The sequence below is a fragment of the Acartia tonsa genome, chromosome 2 (assembly GCF_053477335.1).
Source record: "Acartia tonsa isolate MP-2025a chromosome 2, ASM5347733v1, whole genome shotgun sequence".
Lineage (NCBI taxonomy): Eukaryota > Metazoa > Arthropoda > Copepoda > Calanoida > Acartiidae > Acartia > Acartia tonsa.
Window position 1 is genome coordinate 27,669,183 of NC_137261.1, and position 21,974 is coordinate 27,691,156.

Here is a 21,974-nt window from a genome sequence, read left to right on the forward strand (position 1 = left end):
CTTAGACGTCTATGAATAGAAGCCGTCTTAACTTTTTTGCTTTTTATTAAGAATAGCTAGTCGATGTTTTTAGTAAGTAATAAATGTTAAATGGTCCAGATAATTTAGATATACAATCGTTTTTTTTTGTAGATCCCTATTTTTGAAGTAATTTAAGTTTTGAAACAAAATAATGAAATCGGTTTTAAGGTACTTAACCCATTAGTGCCGAGCGCCACTTTTATGGACCGATCGAGCTGAAAATTTCAGGAAAGCTTTGTTATGGTAAAAACGGAATTCCAATTTTTTTGCTTTGCTCTAGTGGCGTGCACAGGAAAGTTTCAATAAAACCCGGTTTAATGCAAGTAAAGAAACCGTTCGGCATAGGTAACCGCTTTTGGCGTTTTTTGGTGCTTTCCTCTGGCATTCAAGCCCGGTTTTGTCCTAAATACCTGGTTATTTGGCCCAAAAAATTAAAAATGTAATTTTTGAATGTCCAAAGTGAGTTGTAGAGTAGCCAATACTACGAAACAATCCGTAATTGAAAACTACATAACCTCATGTAATTGATAGAGCTACAAGTAAGAAACAAAACGATTTATATCACATTTAGTGTTTTGGCTATAGTTGCCACCCTTTTCAGTTAAAAAAGCCTGTTTCCAAGAAGTTTTAAAATTTTGATATTATATCTTTACTTGCGCCGAGCAGGGCATTAAAACTAGCGGGTATCTTTACTCGCGCTGAGCCGGAGCTATATAGAACATAAAAAAACGATAAAAAAATCATATAGAAAATAACAATTTGAATAAAACGAATTCACAAATGAATGTAGTTGCCAATAAACTTTAAATTTCACGAAAAAAATCACTAACTTTACCTAATAAACAAAAAAGTTAGAAGGGGTATTTTAAAATCACCTCGTATTTTCTGGAACTGGGCGTTAAAAGCCGGTTCGTCACTAATGGGTTAAACGCAACAAAATAAAAGAAGAAAATTGCCAGCATGAACAAAAATAGTAAGATCTTTCATTTTAGTTTTATAAAACTTCTTCAATTTTGCTTAGAATGGATTCGTAATATTTTTCTCATTCTAAAGTCATATATAAACACATATTTTTTATGCCTGTGTGAGAATATAATTAAGTTCAAAGTTTTGATTAAACCAAGGTTAAAAAAATTTTTTTTTTTTCAATAATTACTCAACAGAATTAAAAAAGTAAGGTGTCAAATTAAAGATCTTACTATTTTTGTTCATGCTGGCAATTTTCTTCTTTTATTTTGTTGTGTTTTAGTACCTTAAAATTGACTTAATGATTTAAAAAAAAACTAAATTTACTTCAAAAATAAGAGGTCTACAAAAAAAAACGATTGCATATTCTATAATTCTATAAACCATTTTACATCTATTACTTACTAAAAACACTGACTAGTTATTTTAAATAAAAAGCAAAAAAGTTAAGACACCTTCTTTTGATAAAATTGATGTTATTGAAGTTCCTAAATATCTAAGCAAGATAGAACACACTCTACAGACTGAAACCAGGGACAAATGGTGGATACACTTTTATTTTTAAAACCTTTTGAACTTATTGTTTATAAACACATAATATACAATTATATTTATTAATTAACCCATTAGTGCCGAGCGCCACTTTTATGGACCGATCGAGCTGAAAATTTCAGGGAAGCTTTGTTATGGTAAAAACGGAATTCCAATTTTTTTGTTTTGCTCTAGTGGCATGCACAGGAAAGTTGCAATAAAACCCAGTTTGGCGCGAGTAAAGAAACCGTTCGGCATAGGTAACCGTTTTTGGCGTTTTTTGGGGCTTTCCCCCGGCATTCAAGCCTGGTTTTGTCCTAAATAACCAGTTATTTGGCCAAAAAAATTAAAAATGTAATTTTTGAACGTCCAAAGTGAGTTGTAGACTAGCTAATACTACAATACAATCCGTAATTGAAAACTACTTAACCTCATGTAATTTATAGAGCTACAAGTAAGATTCGAAACGATTTATATCACATTTAGTGTTTTGGCTATAGGTGCCACCCTTTTCAGTTGAAAAAGCCCGTTTCCTAAGAGTTTTAAAATTTGATATCTATATTTTGACGGGTATCTTTACTCGCGCCGACGGGGGGATAAAACTAGCGGGTATCTTTACTCGCGCCAAGCTGGAGCTATATAGAACGTACAAAGACGATAAAAAAATCATATAAAAAATAATAATTTGAATAAAACGAATTCACAAATGAATGTAGTTGCCAAAAAACTTTAAATTTCACGAAAAAAAATCACTAACTTTACTTCATAAACAAAAAAGTTAGAAGGGGTATTTTGAAATGACCTCGTTTTTCTTGGTTTTCAAATTTTGTTGAGCTATACCGGCAAACGGAAGTAAGCCAAACTGCCTGCTCCAGGGGGAAATGAAAACCAGGGTAGTAGAGGGGGTATTCATACAAAGAATGAAGCAATCATGAAACTGAGAACCGTTTTTTTCTGGGATTTTTTGGAACCGGGCGATAAAAGCCGGTTTGTCACTAATGGGTTAAAAGTAAATAATGTAAGACAAAAAAGAACTTGCCAAAAAATTGCGTAAAATAAGTTTTTCTTTATATTAACCATCCCTCATCCCTGGTTAAAATCCGTAGGGTGCCAAGATTTTACAAAGTTATGGAAATTTCTTTTCCTTTAAGTATATTTCTAAGAATCAGGGAAAATGGAAGAACTAAATAAGTGTTGATTTACAATATTTTACAATTATTTTTTTTCTCTTAGTATTTGGATGTGAAACTAAATATGCCGCTTCATGTCCATTTACTAGTAAAAGGACGCTTTTGGGACTTTTGTGAATGTTGATTAAGTAGAGGGTGGACAACACCCCCTTAACTCTAAAAAAAACTCTCTTGTTGTCTATAATACAACCTCCTTGATTTTGGTTTTAAGGGAGAATTAAAATTGAAAGCGAGTAGTTAAAACACTGTGTATTATTTCATAAATTATTATTAAAGTATTTTTTACTTAGAAACTTATCACTAAATGCCATTTTTCATTTTTTGGGGGGGGTTGGAGGTGTTCCACCCTCCAAGAAAATAGTTATAAACCTTCCCGGGACCTATGAGAAGCCACCCTGTAAAGGAGAACCCGATCGGTTCAGCGGTTAGCGAGATCCTTCGCCACAAACAAACAGACAAACAGACACACAGACAGACAAACAAACAGACAGACAGACATCGTTCTACTTTGTATTATAGATAATGTAAGTCTGTCAGTCGCTGTTCAAATTTTAGCGGGTACCCTCATATCGGCCGTTGGGCCATAAAATAAGTATTTGAGAACTAAAACACATTTTTATACTTTTTTTAGGTTAGGTCAAGTATAGGTTAGGGAACTCATAACGATAGGGCCTCGCTGAGTTAGATCGTCTCCAAAAAATCTAATAAATAAAAAGAATTAGAATACGAATAGGGAAAAAGAGGTTAGGTGGTCAAACATAGCATTACGAAAAATTTTGAACATCAATTACATTTCCAATGCCTTATTCACTTACTCTCGGCTACGCCCCTAGAAGCCTCTAGTGCCACTTTAAAATTTGTTTTTTTTGTTCAAGTATCTGCGATACCTATCTATGTTGCGTTCTAGTCTCTACGATATCTATCTATGTTGCGTTGAAGTCTCTGTGCGAAAAATCGATTTTTTTGTGATCTTGGGTGGGTGGTGGTACCCTCTCCCAAAATAGTTACAAACCCTCCCGGGACATATGAGAATCTACCCTGTTAAGGAGAACCCGATCTGTACTGAAAAATAGACAGACAGACACACACATAGACAAACACACATCCTAATACTTTATTATAAGAATTTGGAAAATAGGCAAATCTACCTATTTTGCCGAGCTCAACAGTCGCGCTTCAGCTTCGACTTAGCCTTAAATTGAAACCCGTTTAGTTGGTATAAAAATTGTTTTTAATAGAGGAACTCTCATATTTTGATCAGGTTTAGACTGCCAGCTGATTTTTGAAATTCTAATAGATTGATTTTTTTGAGTCTTAAAGGCTGCTGGCGCGCGGCTGCCTGCTATTTTTTAACTGTGTCTGTATTTATCTGTAAATTTTACCCTAAATCAAAAACATGACATAGAAAAACAAAATAGCAATCTTAAGTTCAGATGACAACAAAATGTAATATAAAAAAACAAGAAAGACATCATCCATAAGAAGAGTAGCGGCCAAAAAAAAAAATATTATTAAAATGTTAGGTCAAGACGGACTGACACATTCTTTTTAGAACAAACTTTATGATACTAACAAAAAAAGTTCTATAAAGGCTCATGTGTAAAAAGTATTAATCACACATTTTAATTTTTCTATCTCTAATATTCGACGAGTTAATAGTATTTTACCAATTATAAGCTTATGTACTTCATAACGCTGACGATAGAATGACAGAGTAGATGCTCTGTGGTCAGCAAATTATTCTCTGGAAATTTAAGCATTCTATCATTAGTAGAAGCCAATTAAATTTTATTTTCAACATCAATGTTCAATGCCTCCTATAACATTCTGACAGACAAACGGACCATGAAAGTTTTATTCGTGGTATGTTTGGTAGGAAGAATCTTCACCAAAAAAAGCAGTTATCTATATCGAAAATCAGCCGAGAAATTACATTTTTATGAACGGATAGACGGAAATATCGAATTATAGATAAGACTAGCTACATAAAAAAAGGGGGACAATTGTAACTGGTCTTGTAGTTCACACCTGTCTTCATATAGATCAAGTCAATTTGAAAAGAGAGCAATAAGGCCCAACAGAGGCATATTTGCATGATATTAAATATAATTTGAAATATTTGATCTAGGCCATTTTTGAGAAATTAGTTTTATAACTTTCAAATCAAATTTAATGTGATAAAAATGTTAAGTTAATACTTTAATTCATTCAATTTTAACAAGTCTGTATCAAATACTTTGCAAAATAAGTAGTCAAAATTGGTCCTATATGGAATAGTTTTTAAATAGCTATTGTTTTTTTTTGTCTGAGCGGGCATGTATGTGCGTTATCTTTTCAATACAATTAATTACAGTAGCCCTTTTGATGTGTTGGATCTGATTGGTCTAGTTTTTGTTTTCATCAATTTCAAGACAGGCGTGAGTTGGTATATTTCATCTAATTACACGAATCATTAATCTTTACAAAATCCCATCTTCTATTTGTCAAGGAGCAGGGCACTGCAGACTAAAACCAAATGTAACTGGACAAAGTGTCTCAAAAATCAGCCGTGTGACGTCATGAAAATGAGGTAGATGAGAGAAGAAATGGGAAAGAAAACCCCTAAAAAAAGGAAGGTTAACCTCTCATTTTTATAACTTCACATAGCTGACTGTTAAGACACTTTGTCCAGTTACAAACAAAATAGAAAAACAGATTTGTAAGACTCCTGTATTACAATTGATTAACATTCTAAATAAATTTAAAAAAAAATACTTTGGCTCGATGCTTGTGTTACTTTGAAGTTTGGGAGTTAATTCTCGCAGGAGATTTAGAGCTAAAAAGTATCATTTTGCCTATTTTCCTAAAGAGTTTATATTTAAATATTTATAGATTCCTAAGTTGGGTATAATTATAAGAACTGTATCAGAATTTATCGCAGTTAGATTATTTTGGCCAAAATTTAAGCTTGCACAAAACTGTCTGGGTGTAGTTTGGAAATTAAAAGATTAAAAAAGAAAAGGATTCTCATAACAGAAAGTACAAGTCGTCCAGTCTAATTTTTACTCCAAAAGAAAATGCAATTTTATTTATCCATTTAGACAAAAGAATGACGTTCAAGCTTTTTAATTTCTCTTATTTGGGGAAGGTGTGTGAATTAAGAATTTGTGTATGCCTTAGGCATCCACAAATTTATTCTTTTGGGAGTGGGTTGACCACCTCTTTACCCCCTTCCCCCTTGGACGTCCCTGAGGGGTGAATTTAGGGTCCGATTTTGTATATGAGTTTATTCTCGAGTTTTACAAATATATTAACTAAATTTTACAAAACAAACGTATTCTAAAAACCATACATATATAAATAAACTTTTAGAAGTGTAAACTTACGATTTATCCTTGTGCTTTTGAAACTTGCGTACATTCTCTGTCTACGGGTTATCTTTCATCAATAAAATATACAAAATTAGCACTGTATAATTAACCCGGAGAACCACTAAATTGCATGGCCAAACATTCTATTGACAATGAACCCTTTTATTGCACAACCTTTGTCTGGAGTCTTAAATTTGTGAATGATTATGTTTAACGCCAAGGTATTCTCCCCTAGTCTAAATATAAATATTGCAAATCTGATATACCAGCAGTAGGTAATTTATTTTAACGTCATTGGTCATAATACATTGTCGAATGAAGCGAGATTCGAAATCATCAGCTTTAATAAAAACAATAAAAATAAGTTAAAAAATGATCATCAAATAGATCATCTGATTCGTTTCATTTCAATTGATATTTAACAAGGATGACAACATCCATAAAAGCGAAGCTTTGAAATGTTAAGACAAACGAAAATTTACACTTGAGAGTGTTAGAACTGAATGAGCAGAATTTTAATGCATAAGTATAAACACAATTGTAAGTAAATTTGTTGCTAAACTATTAAATATAGGATACTGTTGAAAGAGCATACTTACATTTTTAGGACTTGATTATAGAGCTGATTCGCGTATAACATTGTATCTTGTGGTAATAGGAATCAATATTTCAAAAATCAAATGAATATGATAATTAAAACATACGAAAAGTTGTTATTATAAAATTATTATATTATATTATAATTATAATATTATAATTAATTATAATTATAGAAAAGCTTCGTTTTTGAAAATTTCGTTAAGAAAACATAATTTTCAAAGAAAATATTTTTGTTTGTTCCTCTGAGAGGACGACTTTCATAATTGTATCATTTATTTTTTATCAGAATATTATGTAGCGAATTTATCTAGAATGGTTGCATGGTTTGCAGTGTTGCGGAGCCGGAGCCGGGAGCCGCCATATTTTGCTGGAGCCGGAGTCGTAATTTTCGTTAAAAACGGCTCCGGCTCCGGACTAGATAAATAAAGAGATTTTTTATCTATAATACAAAGTAGAACGATGTCTGTCTGTTTGTTTGTAGCGAAGGATCTCGCTAACCGCTAAACCGGGTTCTCCTTTACAGGGTAGCTTCTCATAGGTCTCAAAGCCCCTAGAGGCTAGGGGCGAAGCCGCTAGTAAATTATAATTTGGTAACTCTGTTTTGTCATGTGCAAATGCCCCTATTAAGTTTTTCAGGTCCATTTTTATCAAAAATTGAACTTTTAAAACCTTCAAAAGTCAAAAATAGACGGGGGGAAAAATATGTCGAGTTTTTTCTTGATTTTATGTCTTCAATTTAGGTTGCTGTTATGAAGCTCATCAATTAATCAGTTCATCCAGCAAGAGGGGAGGGGAAAGAGGCTAAAAAATCCCTATCTAGTATTTCAAAATAGATTTTGCCTTTTATGTTTTATCTTAATACAAAAAAGTTACAGGTTGTCAGTCTGTGTATAATGCAGGCTCTTGGTAATCGCTTTTTTTTAGGTCCTAAATGTTTATCAGTTATTTCTCGCATCGTATTATAAACAGCTTTCCGCGGATATAGAATGTACAATTATGAGATTAAAAACAGTTTTTTTAGCTCCGAGGTGCCGAAGGAACGGGCTAAAAAAACTGGTTTTAATCTTATGATTGTACATTTCTAGATTCGTAGAAAGCTGGTTATAATACAATGCTAGACATAGTTTTTTCGTATGGATGAGAACCAGTTCCTATCCACCGGATTCGAATAAATACGATAAAAACTATTACTAGAATTGAAAGTGGAACATTGCATCAACATTTTCTTCCTTCCCTCAAATTCCCTAATTTTATGTGCTCGATATCAGGGAAAGGGGAATGATATTCTGAAAAACAATTCTAAAGGAAAATTCCCCCACAACCTCCTTCCCCTTTTCCTCCCCTTCTTACCCACCCACTTCAATTACATGAAAAAAATATACTTCCACCTTACTTTAAAAGGTTTTGTGATTTTTTGTAGAATTGATTGTTAGAATAGCTAACAGGGAAAAAAACACCCATTTTTAGCAATATAAATAAACTACCTGCTGCGCCCCAAGCATCTAGGAAGAGAAAACTATCCCTATCTAATGGCTTAGATCCAAAAATTAAATAGCCTAAAATCATCTCAGGACCTATATGAAGCTTCCCAAAAGGATTAACTCAATCAGTTCAGTTGTTATTAAAATCTTAAGCTTCAGACAAGATAAACTTGACTACTTTATATAATACTAGCGGCTTCGCCACTAGCCTCAAGAGGTTTGATTAACCTAATTGTTCGTATTTCAGACTTTATTTTAGTTTTTTTTTGCGGAGGGAGGGGAGGGTGTTTTTCATTTTTTTTGCGGAGGGGGGAGGGTATTTTTCATTTTTTTGGGGGGTGGGGGTTGTCCCATCCCCTAATAAAATTGCAGTAAGTATGTTCCTTGGAGAGTAGAGCCCAATCGTTTTAATGGTTACTAAGATCTTAAGCTTCAGGCAGACGGACATAGTTCTACTTTGTATTATTGATATTTATTTATAAAAACAAGTTATTTTTTTACTCATTCTATAAATAATAGTTCTAAACTTTTCTAATTTTCAATTATCATTTTTAATTAGACAAACAAATTTGAAATTTTTAAATTAGTAAAAGATAAACTTCATTCATATTTTTATATTTCAAATAATATTAAAATTACAATCTGAAATTTAATGTTAGGTATTTAATATTTTCATATTATGATGACTTTATGAATTTATAGAAAAATAACATAATATTAATATAAAAATAACATGCCACGTATAATAATTAAAAAATATAATTGTTTATGAAGCAGATTTTTGATGAGGGCTGAATTGCCGTTTCTCCGATGATTTTCTTCCCCTCAGAGAACCCCAAAGTTTGGATGGTCCACTCTGTTTGGATTTACTCGATGGAGTTGATGATTTTGAGTCAACACTTGTAGATAGTTTGTCCATGGACCAATATTCTGATGAACTGTCACCCTCTCTCCATCTCTTATAGGTGTTTGTGTTTCTAAAAAAAAGAGTAGAATTTAAAAATTAGTGGCTAGCTTCTACAGTTAAAGAAATATAAAATTATGGGCCAATTTCCTAACCCTACGGGACAATTTTCAAAATTTACTTAACCTAACCTAATTTAAAGTAACCGCTCAAAATGTAATGTGAAAATTAGGGTTTGGCCGGATATCCGGTCATTTTTAATATCCGGCCAAAAACCGGATAAAGAAATTATCCAGATACCGGATATCCGACATTAGAACTCAGCCGGATATCCTTCTATTTATCCTTCTACTTTATAATGTAGAATGTACAGTTAATATTAAAGGAAATCACGAAACCCAAATAAAAGTATTTCTATTAAATTGGCATTTGTAACTTAACTGTTTGTAAAATTATATTACCAAAAATTTATAATAGATTATTTAAAAAATATATAGATTCGAAGCGCAGCTACTTTATAGCTAGACAAGTCTGTTGGTTACCTGTTCTGTTCAGGTGAAGAATCTGCAGAACCTTCACAACGGAATTTACCAACACAACACACCTAAAGAAGATAATTTAGATTAACCAAGAATATAGTGTACAAAATTAGCACAAAAACTATAATATGCGTTGGTTTTATTGAATATGGGCCGCAAACTAATTTATAAAACTTGTATTTCGAAACATTTTATAGGTCAGTTTATGTTAATTATGTGCCTCTTAAGCAAAGGGCCCCTCAGTGTAAGAGATTCTTTAGGGGCTAGAAAACTAATATTTTGTAAATTAAGTAAGAGGAAGGGAGTCGGTACTCCAAAAGTAGGTTGTAGCACTTAAGATAAAAAAACCGCTTTTGTCGAAAATAATATTTAGTAATTAATCGACAGTTATTGTATATGAATCAATAAGACTAGAAATGACATTAAGTAAAGCATTAGACAGATACAAGGACATACCTTTGAAGCTTTACAAAGTGTCTAAAAAATCAGCCATGGTGACGTAATAGAAATGAGGGATTATCCATCTCTTTTTTAGGGGTTTTCTTTCCTACTTCTCCTCTCATCCCTAATTTTTAAGACGTCACATGGCTGATTTTTTTTAGAAAGTTTCCATACCTTTGTTATTTCTAGGTAAAGGTTTATGTTATTGTCATAAGGACATACCTTAGTTATTTCTAGATAAAAGTTATTATCCAGATTAAAGCATTTCATAAATCCTTGTCTTTATTTTGCTACTTTTTTTTGTATTAATATATAAATTTTATAATGAATAACTATGTAAGCTCATTCATATAGTTTGTTTAATGTTTATCATGTCAATACCAAGAAGTAAATATTTGACATGCTTATAAAAGTTTAATATCTTCATTAAATGACATGACGTGGGTGTTGAGACCAGGCGTTGTAGGGATAGGTTAATGATGGAAAATTTATAATTTAAAATAGAATTTCTTACTTAACATAAGAATGACAAAAGTTCTGTTAAGAACAGAATTATACAACTGTTTAAAATCGTTGAAAATTAATTTGTTTCCATTGAACTACCTTGTATAGTTGGTGAAATAAAATGATAAAAATAGCATTATCCTTTTAGTCGTTAAAGCATCATACTCCTCCCTCCCCCAATATAGTGGCTAATTTTGCTTTTTAAAAAACTGTGAAGGGGGGGGGGGGTAATTTTTTTTTTTTAATTAAACTAGCAGCCACGCCACTAGTATTTAGTGGCTATTTGTTCAAAGGAACAGACGGCGCTAGAAAAAAAGCTATCTCAAAACTTAAATTTAAAAATGTGAAGATTATCTAAAGTAGGGAACCCAATCAGAAAAAAACCTTAAAAAACAGGAAATGTACCCATCCACCTCCTTATTATATTTTTTATTCTATAATCGGATGGGGGAGGATGTTTTATAACTTCTTTTTAGTGCAAAAAAATCAATTTGAGAATAAAATATTATATAACTTGTTAATTTAACAATCTTTTACAAAAAATTTTATATTCAACAATGTCTAAATCAATTTGGGATTATATCATAAAATATCCTGCAATTTTGTTCTATCTAATAGGAAAGTGTTTTGTGTTTCTAGAAGAAAGCAATTATGAAATAATGTACTTAAAAGCCTTTTTTGTTTGTCGTTGCTATGAATTCTTCTTATATTTATGACAGCCTTTAACGATGTTTCTAACAATGTGATTAAACTTTTACCCCGTAAAAATGAAAAAAAAATATGCCTGTGATTGGTTGGGACTAGAACCAAGAGCCCTTGGAATATTCAGCTGGTTGTCTCTCTTTTGACCTTAACAAATTATCAAATTAAATTTTGAGTTAAATATTTGAAAAATGGATTAAGATTAAAATTACAGCAATATGTAGCCAGAGCGTAGCTTTCCTAAAAGTAACTTTGGCTTCACATTTCTTACATAGACGCGACGTGTTGCCGGAGTGATTGCCTTTTTTACGCGAGAACCGCAGAGAAGCCACTGAATAAAAAAATAGGACCCACAAAGGGGGGTTAAATTTGATATAAAAATCTGAGTTTTTGAATTTACATTTCTTAACACTTTATCGCATCTCTAAAATTAGTTCCAATGCCAATAATTTTACTGAATAAAACAAAGAAAATAATGACCTATCGCGTCCACATGCCCGATATTACTAGCTGAGCAACTCATAATTGGCGGGTGGCTGCAGGTCAGTGGCTGTGCACAACACGCACATTTTCCTGGCGCAGCTGCAGGCCGATGCATAAACTTATCCGGACTACAGCTCATTGCCCGCTGGCTAAACAGCGGCAAGCCTCCGGCTGTAGATGTCCGCGTGGATCTTGAACATTGGGATGTGAGAGAGGGAGCTCGTGGCCTGCCCGGCTTTACAACAGCTGTGTACAAAGGTTCATCTCCACCGCTGACATCCTGCAGCAACGGCTGTGGCTGTGGTTGGGCCATACTGTGACAGGGGGTGGACTGGTGGTGGTAGTTGAGTCTCAACGGACACGGGGAAGGATTGAACAATGGGCCCCGCAGTGGAGATGGTGATAATGAATGGCCGCGGGTGAAACTATAGTCTCCAGGTAGCCGTTGAGAAACCATCTAACGCAACATTATCATAATTTAAATAAACTTATAAATCCTTTTATCAATTAGGTAAAGAAAGAGGAGTACTTCACATATTTATAATCACATAATCCAAATCGCTTTATATAGAAGCAGCTTATGGTGCCTAGTAAAAAATTACGTCATACAATACATATGACAAATGTTAAGCCAGTTTAAATTTATATTGATCAATGGTAAAATGTATAATATCATTGGTCATTTGTGTTGCATAACATCATTTTTATTAGGCACTATCAGCTGCTTCTTTATATTTGACCCTGTCATATAACCAAATATTTATTCTATCATATCTATAAATTTAGATAGATTAAAAAATTAAATTAATAACTTTTCCTTTAGGTATTAATTTTGTTGAATTTCTATTTAAATAGTACATATGTTAATAACTTAATAATACCGTTATGCAAACCTACATATTTGTTTTAAATTTGCTATTGTTTGAAAACTATTAAAATATGCATCTTAGCAAATTGTAAAATATTATTTAGGATAAAGGTAAAGTTAAAAGAAACTTTGTCAAAATATGAGTTACAGATTAAAAAATACACAAAGAATTATTTACACAATGATGACGTAAATATCAGGTAAATTAGCTTGTACAACTGACGTTAACACTTTTATGAATTGCTATATTTGCGAAATATACCATTGTAATTGTATGTCTATTTAGTGCTTCAAGATATGACTCGGAAGACATTAATCTGTATTTAAAACTATTAAAGGCACAAATTTTGTGGGTTTCTTTGCATAATGCATACGACATATTTTTATTTTTATTGTTCTATCCCTGTATACCTACAAAATAGGAAAAGATTCACTCATTCTAAAATGTTTTGAAATTGTACTATAAAAGCAGAAAATAGAGAGATAAAACTTAATTTACTTAGAAGTCAAATTTAAAGCTGTGTCTTAAGAAACTAACTTTTGAGGCTATATGGTTAAACAATTTATTTTCATGGGAAAGAGTATAGACAGAAAGAGTATAATGTAATAAAAACTGCATATTTTGAAAAGATTCTACAGCAATTTTTTATATGTATTGATGTAAAAGAAAAAAATACCAACATTCCAAAGTTGAAATAATGAAAGTCTAAGTTGACTTGTCTGCTATTTGAATCGATATTGTGACTAACATTGCTACTAGAATCCTATATCCACTACATGATAAAGTTTTACTAAAACCTATTTTATGATGATATAAATGCATGATTAAAATCTATCAAAATTACCAAACATATTCTCCTATCCTTGTCTGTGTCTACCATTGTAAAGACTTATAAAAATCAATTAAATCTCACAAAATGGAATTATTGGTATTTTAGCACATATTTGGCTTGTCTGTCTGGAGATTTGAAAGACATCTTTAAAATGTTTTAACTGCACACATGTTCAAATTTATCATCTTTTATGGTTTAACAATGGAACCATGACTAATCTCTATTACATTCTTAAAAAATATTGTTTTTAAATCACTCAACCTCGTATCATTTCAATATTAATAGTGTAGACAAGGGCGTCTAAGCTTTTTCATTTCGGGGGGATGAAGGTAAAAATTCAAAGATTTGGGGGTTCCTAAGGCACCGCAAAATTCATTAGGGGGGGGGGGGGCGGATCTTTATATTATATAGGCAAGGACGTCCCAGCTTTTTTTAATTTTTGGGTAAGGTTTAAAATTCAAACTTAATATTTTGGGGGTTGGGGGTAATCACTCCTTTACCCCCACCATTGGACGTCATTGAGTGTAGATACTCTATAACTTATTTATATTCTTCCTTACTTAAATCTAATCCTTGCAAGTACTTATACTTCCTTTCTTAAAGACAGATTTACAAAATTTTAGAATGACTGTAATTTTCCTATGTAGATGACATAATTAACTTGCCTTTAATTAAAAAAAAATGATAAAAAATTGTTAGTTAATTTGCCCTAAATTTTCTTATTCTTAATTAAATTATGATAATTTCCTTTTCTAGTCCAATAATGAAATCATCAGAAATGCCAGGTTTGTTTGTAAAACTTGCAGAATAATCCCCTCCAACCTTCTCCGTCCCCTCTATCAGCTGAATATTATCATCAAAAGAAATACGGCGTCCCGACGCGGATCTGTTGAGCTTGGCGCCAACCGCCGGGCTCTTGTTGGCCGACTTGTTCTTGTTCATATTTGGCAGGGTGCCGTACGGCAGTTTTAGGTTGGGTGAGCTGGGAATACGGAAGTTGGGCTTCGGCGCTATCGGCGGTAATTGCTTACGCCGGCCGAGCGTGCTAGTCGTCTCAAATGATGATTGCAGTTCGGGCGGTGGTGGGGGCAAATAGTCCTCGTCGATGCTCAGACGGCTGGAGGTGCGGGGGGGCGGCGGTGGCGGAGTTTCTACGCCTCGTGATGGAGGTCGCTCTTGTGTCGTCGACCCATCTGAGGTGTTGATGGAGTTTTTAATCTTCGCCTAAATAAACATATTGATCAAACCAAATACATAAACAATATTTAACAGAACAGACAACTTCAGCATTATAAAGAAAAAGTTTATTTATCTATTTATTTTTAAGAACAATATTTCCCTTCACCCAGGGATATGACAATGACAGTTAATTGGTGCACATCCCCAATGATGATGCACAACATTACTCCTTCTATAGATTACAATCAATGGTTTAAACGTTTGGACATCAACTTAATAAAACAACCAAAATTAAGTACCTAAAGTTGTTAATCCAACGAATAAATAAACTTTATAATAAAAACTTTGGTGGCTGGTGTAATAAACAGCCCAATGTCCCCTCTCTCCCTGGTTTTACATAACCTCAGAAAATAACCTCACTAAAATATGTCATAAACAAATCCACCAATAACCAATGCTTTTACGATGGTTGTTAAGATTTTTATCGTATTCATTCGAAACCGATTAATATCCGTTGGATTAGAACCGGTTCTCATCCAAATAAAAAAACTATGCCTAGCTTCATTTTATATCCAGTTTTCTACAAATATAAAAATGTACAAGCATAACATTAAAACCAGTTTTTTACCCAGCGCCTTCGGCATCTCGGGGCTAAAACATTAGTGTTTTTTTTTATCTTAGAAGTGTACATTTTATATCCGCGGAATGCTGTCTATAATACGATGCGAGAAATAACTATTATCCGACTTAGTAAACTATGTCAGAAAAATGGATTTATTTTTATTTGGATCTTACACCAGAATATTACCTACACTAACAAAGTAAAACTAGAATAACTTTCCCCAATCCCTTCACCTAATATTGGATGACAAAACTGACCAATTAATAATGTCCATGTTAGCAACCTACAATCGATAACAAATTTTCCCTGACATAATATCCATGAATAATAATATTCTATATCCATTGCCAGAAAGTTAATATGTTTAGGAGTTAAGAAATGTGTTTTCATTTTTATAATAGTCATTTTTTACCTGGATGTCTTTGGCTTGTTTCACATTTGTGTGTAATTCATCCAACAATTGTTGTAACTCATCATAATTTCTACCGCTATTGAGCCGCTCCGACGAATTGGACCGGCGGCTGTTTGCCGCTGCTGCTGCGGCCGCCGATAACGGATCGGCGCCGCCAATTTCTGAATAATCTTTGTAGTTGCTGTACATTGATTCTGACATGGAAAAATTTGTGGCTGGCCGTTTTTTAATAGTTCCGCCGGCAGGATGATCACTTTCAAATCCTAGCTCTACACTCGACTTATCACTGAGACTAGACGACGATTTCGACGTCCGTTTCATTTTACAAGTCGAATTGAGCGTCGATATTGGCGTGCTTGTTCCGGCCGATCCCATGCCCCCGCCTCCCGCCAGCCGGAAATCAAACTTGTCAAGGTCCATGGCGCTGGTCTGAATGCCCTCCTTGTAGTGGTCTGAGTTGATACCGCTTGACAGCGCGGAATCAAAGCTTTTATTTTCTGATAGTGGGGTGAGTACAGGACTGTGAAGGTTCAGATTTGTGGCACAGCTGTCTGCTTTGTTGTGTGTGTGCAGTAAACCTAAAAATATTAACAAACTTAGTATTTTACATTACAATATACATGCATGGTCATGTTTTACAATGCCTAATAACATATTATGGTGTTCTCCTTTAAAGTGTCTAGCTAGCACAGAAATTATCATACCAGCACCTGCAGGGCTACCCTATACTATAGCCTAACTTGAAACACCATACCCCCTCCCCCTTCTTCCCCCACTTTATATTATTTATTTCATCAAAATAAATAAGGAGGAGTGAGGCCAGATTGTGCTGGCTATACACTTTAAATCGTACATATATTTCTTTTTTGTAGACAAATATATGGAAAAGAATCCAAATTTTACTTGACACATGGACACATAACATTATCCAACCTTCTGTAGATTATAATTAGTGATTGAAAAGTTGGACACTCAACAACCAATTAAAATTCAATAAAAGTACCCAAAGTTGTTAATTCAATGAAAAAGATATCATAAAACTTTGGGGACTTTTTGTAATAGATAGCCCAATGTCCCCTCTCTCTCTGATAAATATTACCTAGAGTAGAATTGAAAGAACCTCGTTTTCCAACTAAAATATCCAGGTCAGCATGTGTTATCTCCTCTACTAGTCCACGGAAGTTCTGGTGCAGGTTTTGTCCATTCTTAGCTATTCTAATTCCTGGTAGTAGATCATATATTACTATAGATGAAAAAATCAGGTTATCTAATTTTATCCTTAAATTAAATAAAGATCTCTGTCTGTCTGTAACGAAGGATTTCGCTAATTGCTGAACTGATATGGTTCTCCTTTACAGTGTAACTTTTCATAGGACCTGTCAAGGTTTATAACTATTTTGGGTGAGGGTACCACCATCCTTCCGTTAGAAATTACCATAAATAAACAAAAAATATTTATCACCGCCTAGCAGATATTTTGGTAAAAAACTGATATTAATTAGAAAACATTGTAATTTGCCCCTAGAGGCCTCTAATTAAAAAGTAATAAAATGTTTCAACGAGCAGTAAAATGATGCTTGAATCAATTATTTTTTTAAAAAAGGAAGAATGAGAAACACTGCATATCCGTACCAAAATGTGTACACTTTCTAAACAAACATTAGAGTAGATTGTTCTTATTGCACTAGTCCCCAAAGTTTATAATAACGTTTATTATTCGTTGCCTTAACAACTTTTGGAACTTGAGTTAATTTTGATTGTTTGGTGCATACATTATGTTGAGTGTTCAAACGTTTCAACCACCAATTTCAATCTACAGAAGTGGTAGTTTTGTGTGTACATCATTGGGGATGTACATCAATTTATCGGATATTGTCTTTTCCCTTTAGATCCCTGATTTAATGTATAGTATATTATGCCTGTGACCCATTGGTGTAACTCTCTTTGTGTGTCAACACACACGTAGCGAATGTATTTAGGATTTTTGGCCTGTATTTTCAAACAATCAATTAGATACGCATTTATACGTCCATTGTGCTATATGTCATAGAATAGGAAATCAAAATATTTCTCATTTTATAATTAAAAATTTGCACACTATATAAGGATTTAATAGATTTAAGTTTTGTAAAATTTAAAACTAGCATTAACACTTTAAACTTACAGACTTTTCTATGATTGTTTAACACACATAAATTAATAATAAATAAATGCTATGTTTGTTATTTAATCGACAAAATGACATTTATTGGTCCTGATTTTTGCTCCAATATAGATAATAGGTCAGCCATAGTCACTTTTATCAAAGTTAAAATGTAATAAAATGTCGATATAATCTTGTAAAGAATGGCATGTTATTTTCTCGTCAACGGATTTTCTAATAGATACTTTCTTATAAATTGGATGTACTTTTCAGTGAAGCTTTATAAATGTCTTGGGATGGTTTCAGGCGGTTTTGCTAACCTCACTCGCCCTTCCCTAGAGGCAAGGGGTGTAACCGCTAGTAAAATTATAAAAAGAATAGTTATTTCTCGCATCGTACTATAAACAACTTTCTGCGGATATAAAATAATTGATTGTTCCTGTATTTGTGGATGTTTCACACCAAAACAAAAATCTGTCGGAGCTTTGAATTTCCTTTTCCAGCCTACTCCATAATACACCTGGTTCACATCAAATGTGCATAAACACTGCAGGTCTTTGGAATTTTTCTTCCCTGTTGCACCTATAAATAAATATATTTCAGATTGATGCTTATTACGCCTTTAAATATGCAAATATTTAAAGTATTTTCTAAAAATACTGTTGGGTTTCCTAAAATATTAAGGATTTTTTGTCGGAAGCTTAAGATCTCGGCAATTGCTGGTTTAAATCAGTTATACTCTTGAGGGAAGCTTTTTAAATATCTTAAGGTGGGTTTAGTCTATTTTCCTGACCTCCCCTGCCATCCCCTAGAGCATAGGGACTAAGTAACTAGTATATCATAAAACAAGAATGAAATACAGCCAAAGTGAGTTATGTTGAAAAGCTCATTAATATTTGTTGCTCATTGTCAAAACAAATCTTCACAAATATTTAAGAAAATTATGTCAATAAAATGAATAAGTTTGGGTTAGATTTTTAGAAAAAGAAATCTAAAGATAGCACAAAGATTACATATTTTAAATGAATAGTTTTAGTTATTTTATTCAACATTAGATTCAAAAAGTAAAATTTTTATAACATTTTGCTTTATGCATATTTAGCTAATATTTCTATTTTTAATTCAAATAAATGAAAAATTTTAGAATGAAATTTGATATTATTAAAAAGTATCAAAGCTTTTAGTCAAAAATAAAAACAAGTATATAAAATAGTCTTTACAAGCGAAGCTTAAACTATTATTAAGGATTCTAGAGAGGCAATTTTTTTATTTTGTTTAATTCATTTGTTATTAAATTTCTTTATGCAAGATACTTATAGAACTATACCTAATTGACCTAGGATTCCCCGATCAAAAATTAATTTATAGGAAATTTTTGTCATTTCATAATTAGTATACAATGGAAAGGTAATAAAAATCAAAATGTTTAAGTTGAATGTAAGAACTATGGTAGTATAAAACAGTTGTTTCTCTAACAATTGTTTAACTCATTTAAAAAAAAAACATTTTATCAAGGCTAAATTTGATAGAACTAGTACAACATAAACACTAAATATTCCTCAATTAAATTCTATTCAAATATTGTTAAAACATACCTTTGGTAGAATAATATAGTCCAGAGGATCTGAGCACTGCGTAGCAACGTTTCCAGGTTTTCTTATTTTCTGATTTCAACCAGATAAACCCTTCAACCTTAAATAACAAATTTGCATATTTTTATGGTTTCATATTTATTTTGAATTAAAAATAGTACTTTTATATAGAACTAGTTTTGGCTTTGCTCCCAGCTTCGCTTTAGAGACTTATTCCTAAAAAAAGGGGGGTGGGTTGAGGTTCTTGTTATTAATTTTAAAAAGAAATTGATTTTTTTTTTGGGGGGGGGGGGGAAGGAGGGGGTGCGGAGTACAACAAGGCAAACTTTTCTGAAAATTATGGAACGATCAGTAGGTAGGTCTTAAGGACATAAATATATAGACAGTCTTTCTTTTATTTAATTAAAGACATTTGGTAGAAGTATATACTATAAACATCCCTGCAGACAATTTTCCCCGCAGGGCTATATCCAATCCTACTTAGCCTAATATAATAAAGTGTATATACCTGAGGGGCGATTACTCCGGGAGCAGAAAAGTATTCTTCAATAAGCTCTGCTCTAAAATTAGAATTATATATTTAGAAAATATTATTCTAATATAAAATTAAAGTTAACTTAAGGCAGTTATCAACAATTATAAAGGTTTCTAACAGTTTTAACGGATCCTAGTAAAAATTTACCCATTTACCAGGCCGGGTAAACAAAACCTACTAAGGTATGGCTAATACACAATCATGCACATGAAACGCGAAGCTCACTAATATGCTCGAAAAGAATATTTTAGATATGCTTTATTTTCGTATATTTGTTTCATATTTAAATTAAAACTTGTTTTTGTGTCTATTTTTTCCGAGTAAAATAAAGGATAAATATTTAATAAGTTTTATTATACGTAACTCCGGGCATGCGATCATTTCCGTTAAAAAAATACAAAATAGCAAACGATTTTATAAGAGCAAATGGCAAAACTTCAATTCATCAAAATACTATTGGAAGATGATTTTTGCACTTTGATACTTGATATTTAACTAAAAAGCCCCTTTTTTGCCCTAGCAAAATAATTATGGCTAAAGTATTAAAATTTAGCGGAAGTTTAAGCACACCGTTTCTCTAGTTACAAAATATTTACTAAGGATCAATTGTATTTAAGAATTGTATGTTAGAATTTATTTTGTAACATTCTTACACATTTAATTTAATCAAAATGTTTCCTAAATGTTAGGAGAATAATATTAGGTAAAGCAGCTTATGGTGCCTTTAAAAATGACGTCATACAATGCAAATGATCAATTGTAGGCATGTATACATTTTATTTGACAAATGGAAAAGTGTATACTGTCCTATCGTTGGTCATTTGTATTGTATGACGTCATGTTTTCTAGGCTGATTATATTAGGTAGTTAGACAGAAACAAGTATGTTATATGGTAGCGCAACAAAATAATTCAAAAATATTTCTGACTAACATTGCTTAATTTTGTTCATTTTAGACAGTTCTGCCAATTAATCACTGTGTATGACAATTTTCCAAATAAGCCTATTTTATTTCAAACAATCCCTAATTATCAAATTCATTATTTTTTTTCTGGATAAAAGTAAAATAATACAGGGGGGCATGAACTATATGTAACTCAGCCTACAGGGTGGAATTCTGTCCCGATTTTGTATTGGTTCTTTGAGATCAGCTCTTAGCTAATATAAAAACAGCTGATTCACAAAAAAACATAAATCAATTTGCTAACAGACGAAAAGGGTTTCCACGAATTTGGCCATATAGTTGTCTGGGAGACGGACGGACAGCTTTAATAATTGAAATGCTGCGCTGCAGCTAATATCATAGAATAAATGGAATAAGATGATTATTTATCGTAATTTTACTCCAATTACTTGAGATAAATCAAAATAGGATAAAACCATACCTGGAATGTTCCTCCATGGATTGATCTAATTGTCCTCCACGACCTTTACAAACAGAACAACATATTTTATTCATCCCACTTTCTATAGTTCACGTTAGTAAGGGGGATGAGTACATTTTTGTTTACATTCTGGCTTGTATCACTTAAATACATTTACAAAATCTTATCCAAATCAACCAAAAATCATATTTATAAATAGATGGTTTTATAGAAGCTCTTTATAGTGACAATATAAAAATGACGTCACATAATACAAATGGCAAATGATAGGCTAAATCACAGACTTAATTACTAATGACAGGCTAGTATACATTTTAATTGACCCTTGGTAGGCCAGTATGGCGTCAATTTTAATAGGCAATATAAAAAGCTTCGGTTTTATACCAATGATTTTTCATTTCCAAACAATAAGGGGTTTTAACTATGAAGAAAATCAATTGTCTTCTTCCAGGATTTTTATAGATTGGTTATGAAAAGAGAAAAAGTTTCAACTTCGCAACTGTTCTCTTACTATACTAATTCAATTTCTTTTTGTTTTCACCATTAATTATTTAGTAAAACAAACGAATACAATGTTAAATTTCTAGGTAAAAAAATCCTGTAGCTTGCGCCAAATTATGATGAAAAACAATAACAAAAGAATTAGTTATAAAAGATACCTAGTAAGTCTAAAAAACGTTTGAAACAAACCAG

The 21,974-nt window shown here is 32.5% G+C and overlaps 2 protein-coding genes across 2 annotated transcripts in view; both read right to left on the reverse strand.

The window, feature by feature from the left end:
• Positions 1–8,738: 8,738 nt before the first annotated feature.
• LOC145312769 (uncharacterized) lies at positions 8,739–12,194 on the reverse strand. Its single transcript, XM_080152014.1, has 4 exons — positions 11,710–12,194; positions 11,312–11,376; positions 9,586–9,647; positions 8,739–9,116 (listed from the first exon to the last, which is right to left on the reverse strand). Exons 1-4 carry the CDS (start codon positions 12,167–12,169, stop codon positions 8,906–8,908), a joined length of 798 nt encoding a protein of 265 aa, XP_080008140.1. The 5' UTR covers positions 12,170–12,194; the 3' UTR covers positions 8,739–8,905.
• A 1,948-nt stretch (positions 12,195–14,142) lies between these two features.
• Positions 14,143–21,974, reverse strand: part of LOC145312491 (uncharacterized) — a 79,935-nt gene continuing 72,103 nt past the window's right edge. The window contains exons 12-19 of the mRNA XM_080151750.1: positions 21,282–21,323; positions 19,870–19,921; positions 19,365–19,461; positions 18,208–18,351; positions 17,546–17,614; positions 16,726–16,848; positions 15,627–16,204; positions 14,143–14,637 (exon numbers count right to left, since the gene is read on the reverse strand). Coding sequence (XP_080007876.1) covers positions 14,143–14,637; positions 15,627–16,204; positions 16,726–16,848; positions 17,546–17,614; positions 18,208–18,351; positions 19,365–19,461; positions 19,870–19,921; positions 21,282–21,323 — 1,600 coding nt within the window. The remainder of the gene's footprint in view (positions 14,638–15,626; positions 16,205–16,725; positions 16,849–17,545; positions 17,615–18,207; positions 18,352–19,364; positions 19,462–19,869; positions 19,922–21,281; positions 21,324–21,974) is intronic.

What these genes read in the sequence shown, in the direction of transcription:
- LOC145312769 (XM_080152014.1), bottom strand. Translation starts at nt 12,169, where the DNA reads ATGGTTTCTCAACGGCTACCTGGAGACTATAGTTTCACCCGCGGCCAT. An exon ending in CGGGCATGTGGACGCGATAG is followed by an intron (nt 11,377 to 11,709) that starts GTCATTATTTTC and finishes TAATTTGTTAAG; the next exon opens with GTCAAAAGAGAGACAACCAG. An exon ending in TCTTCACCTGAACAGAACAG is followed by an intron (nt 9,117 to 9,585) that starts GTAACCAACAGA and finishes TCTTTTTTTTAG; the next exon opens with AAACACAAACACCTATAAGA.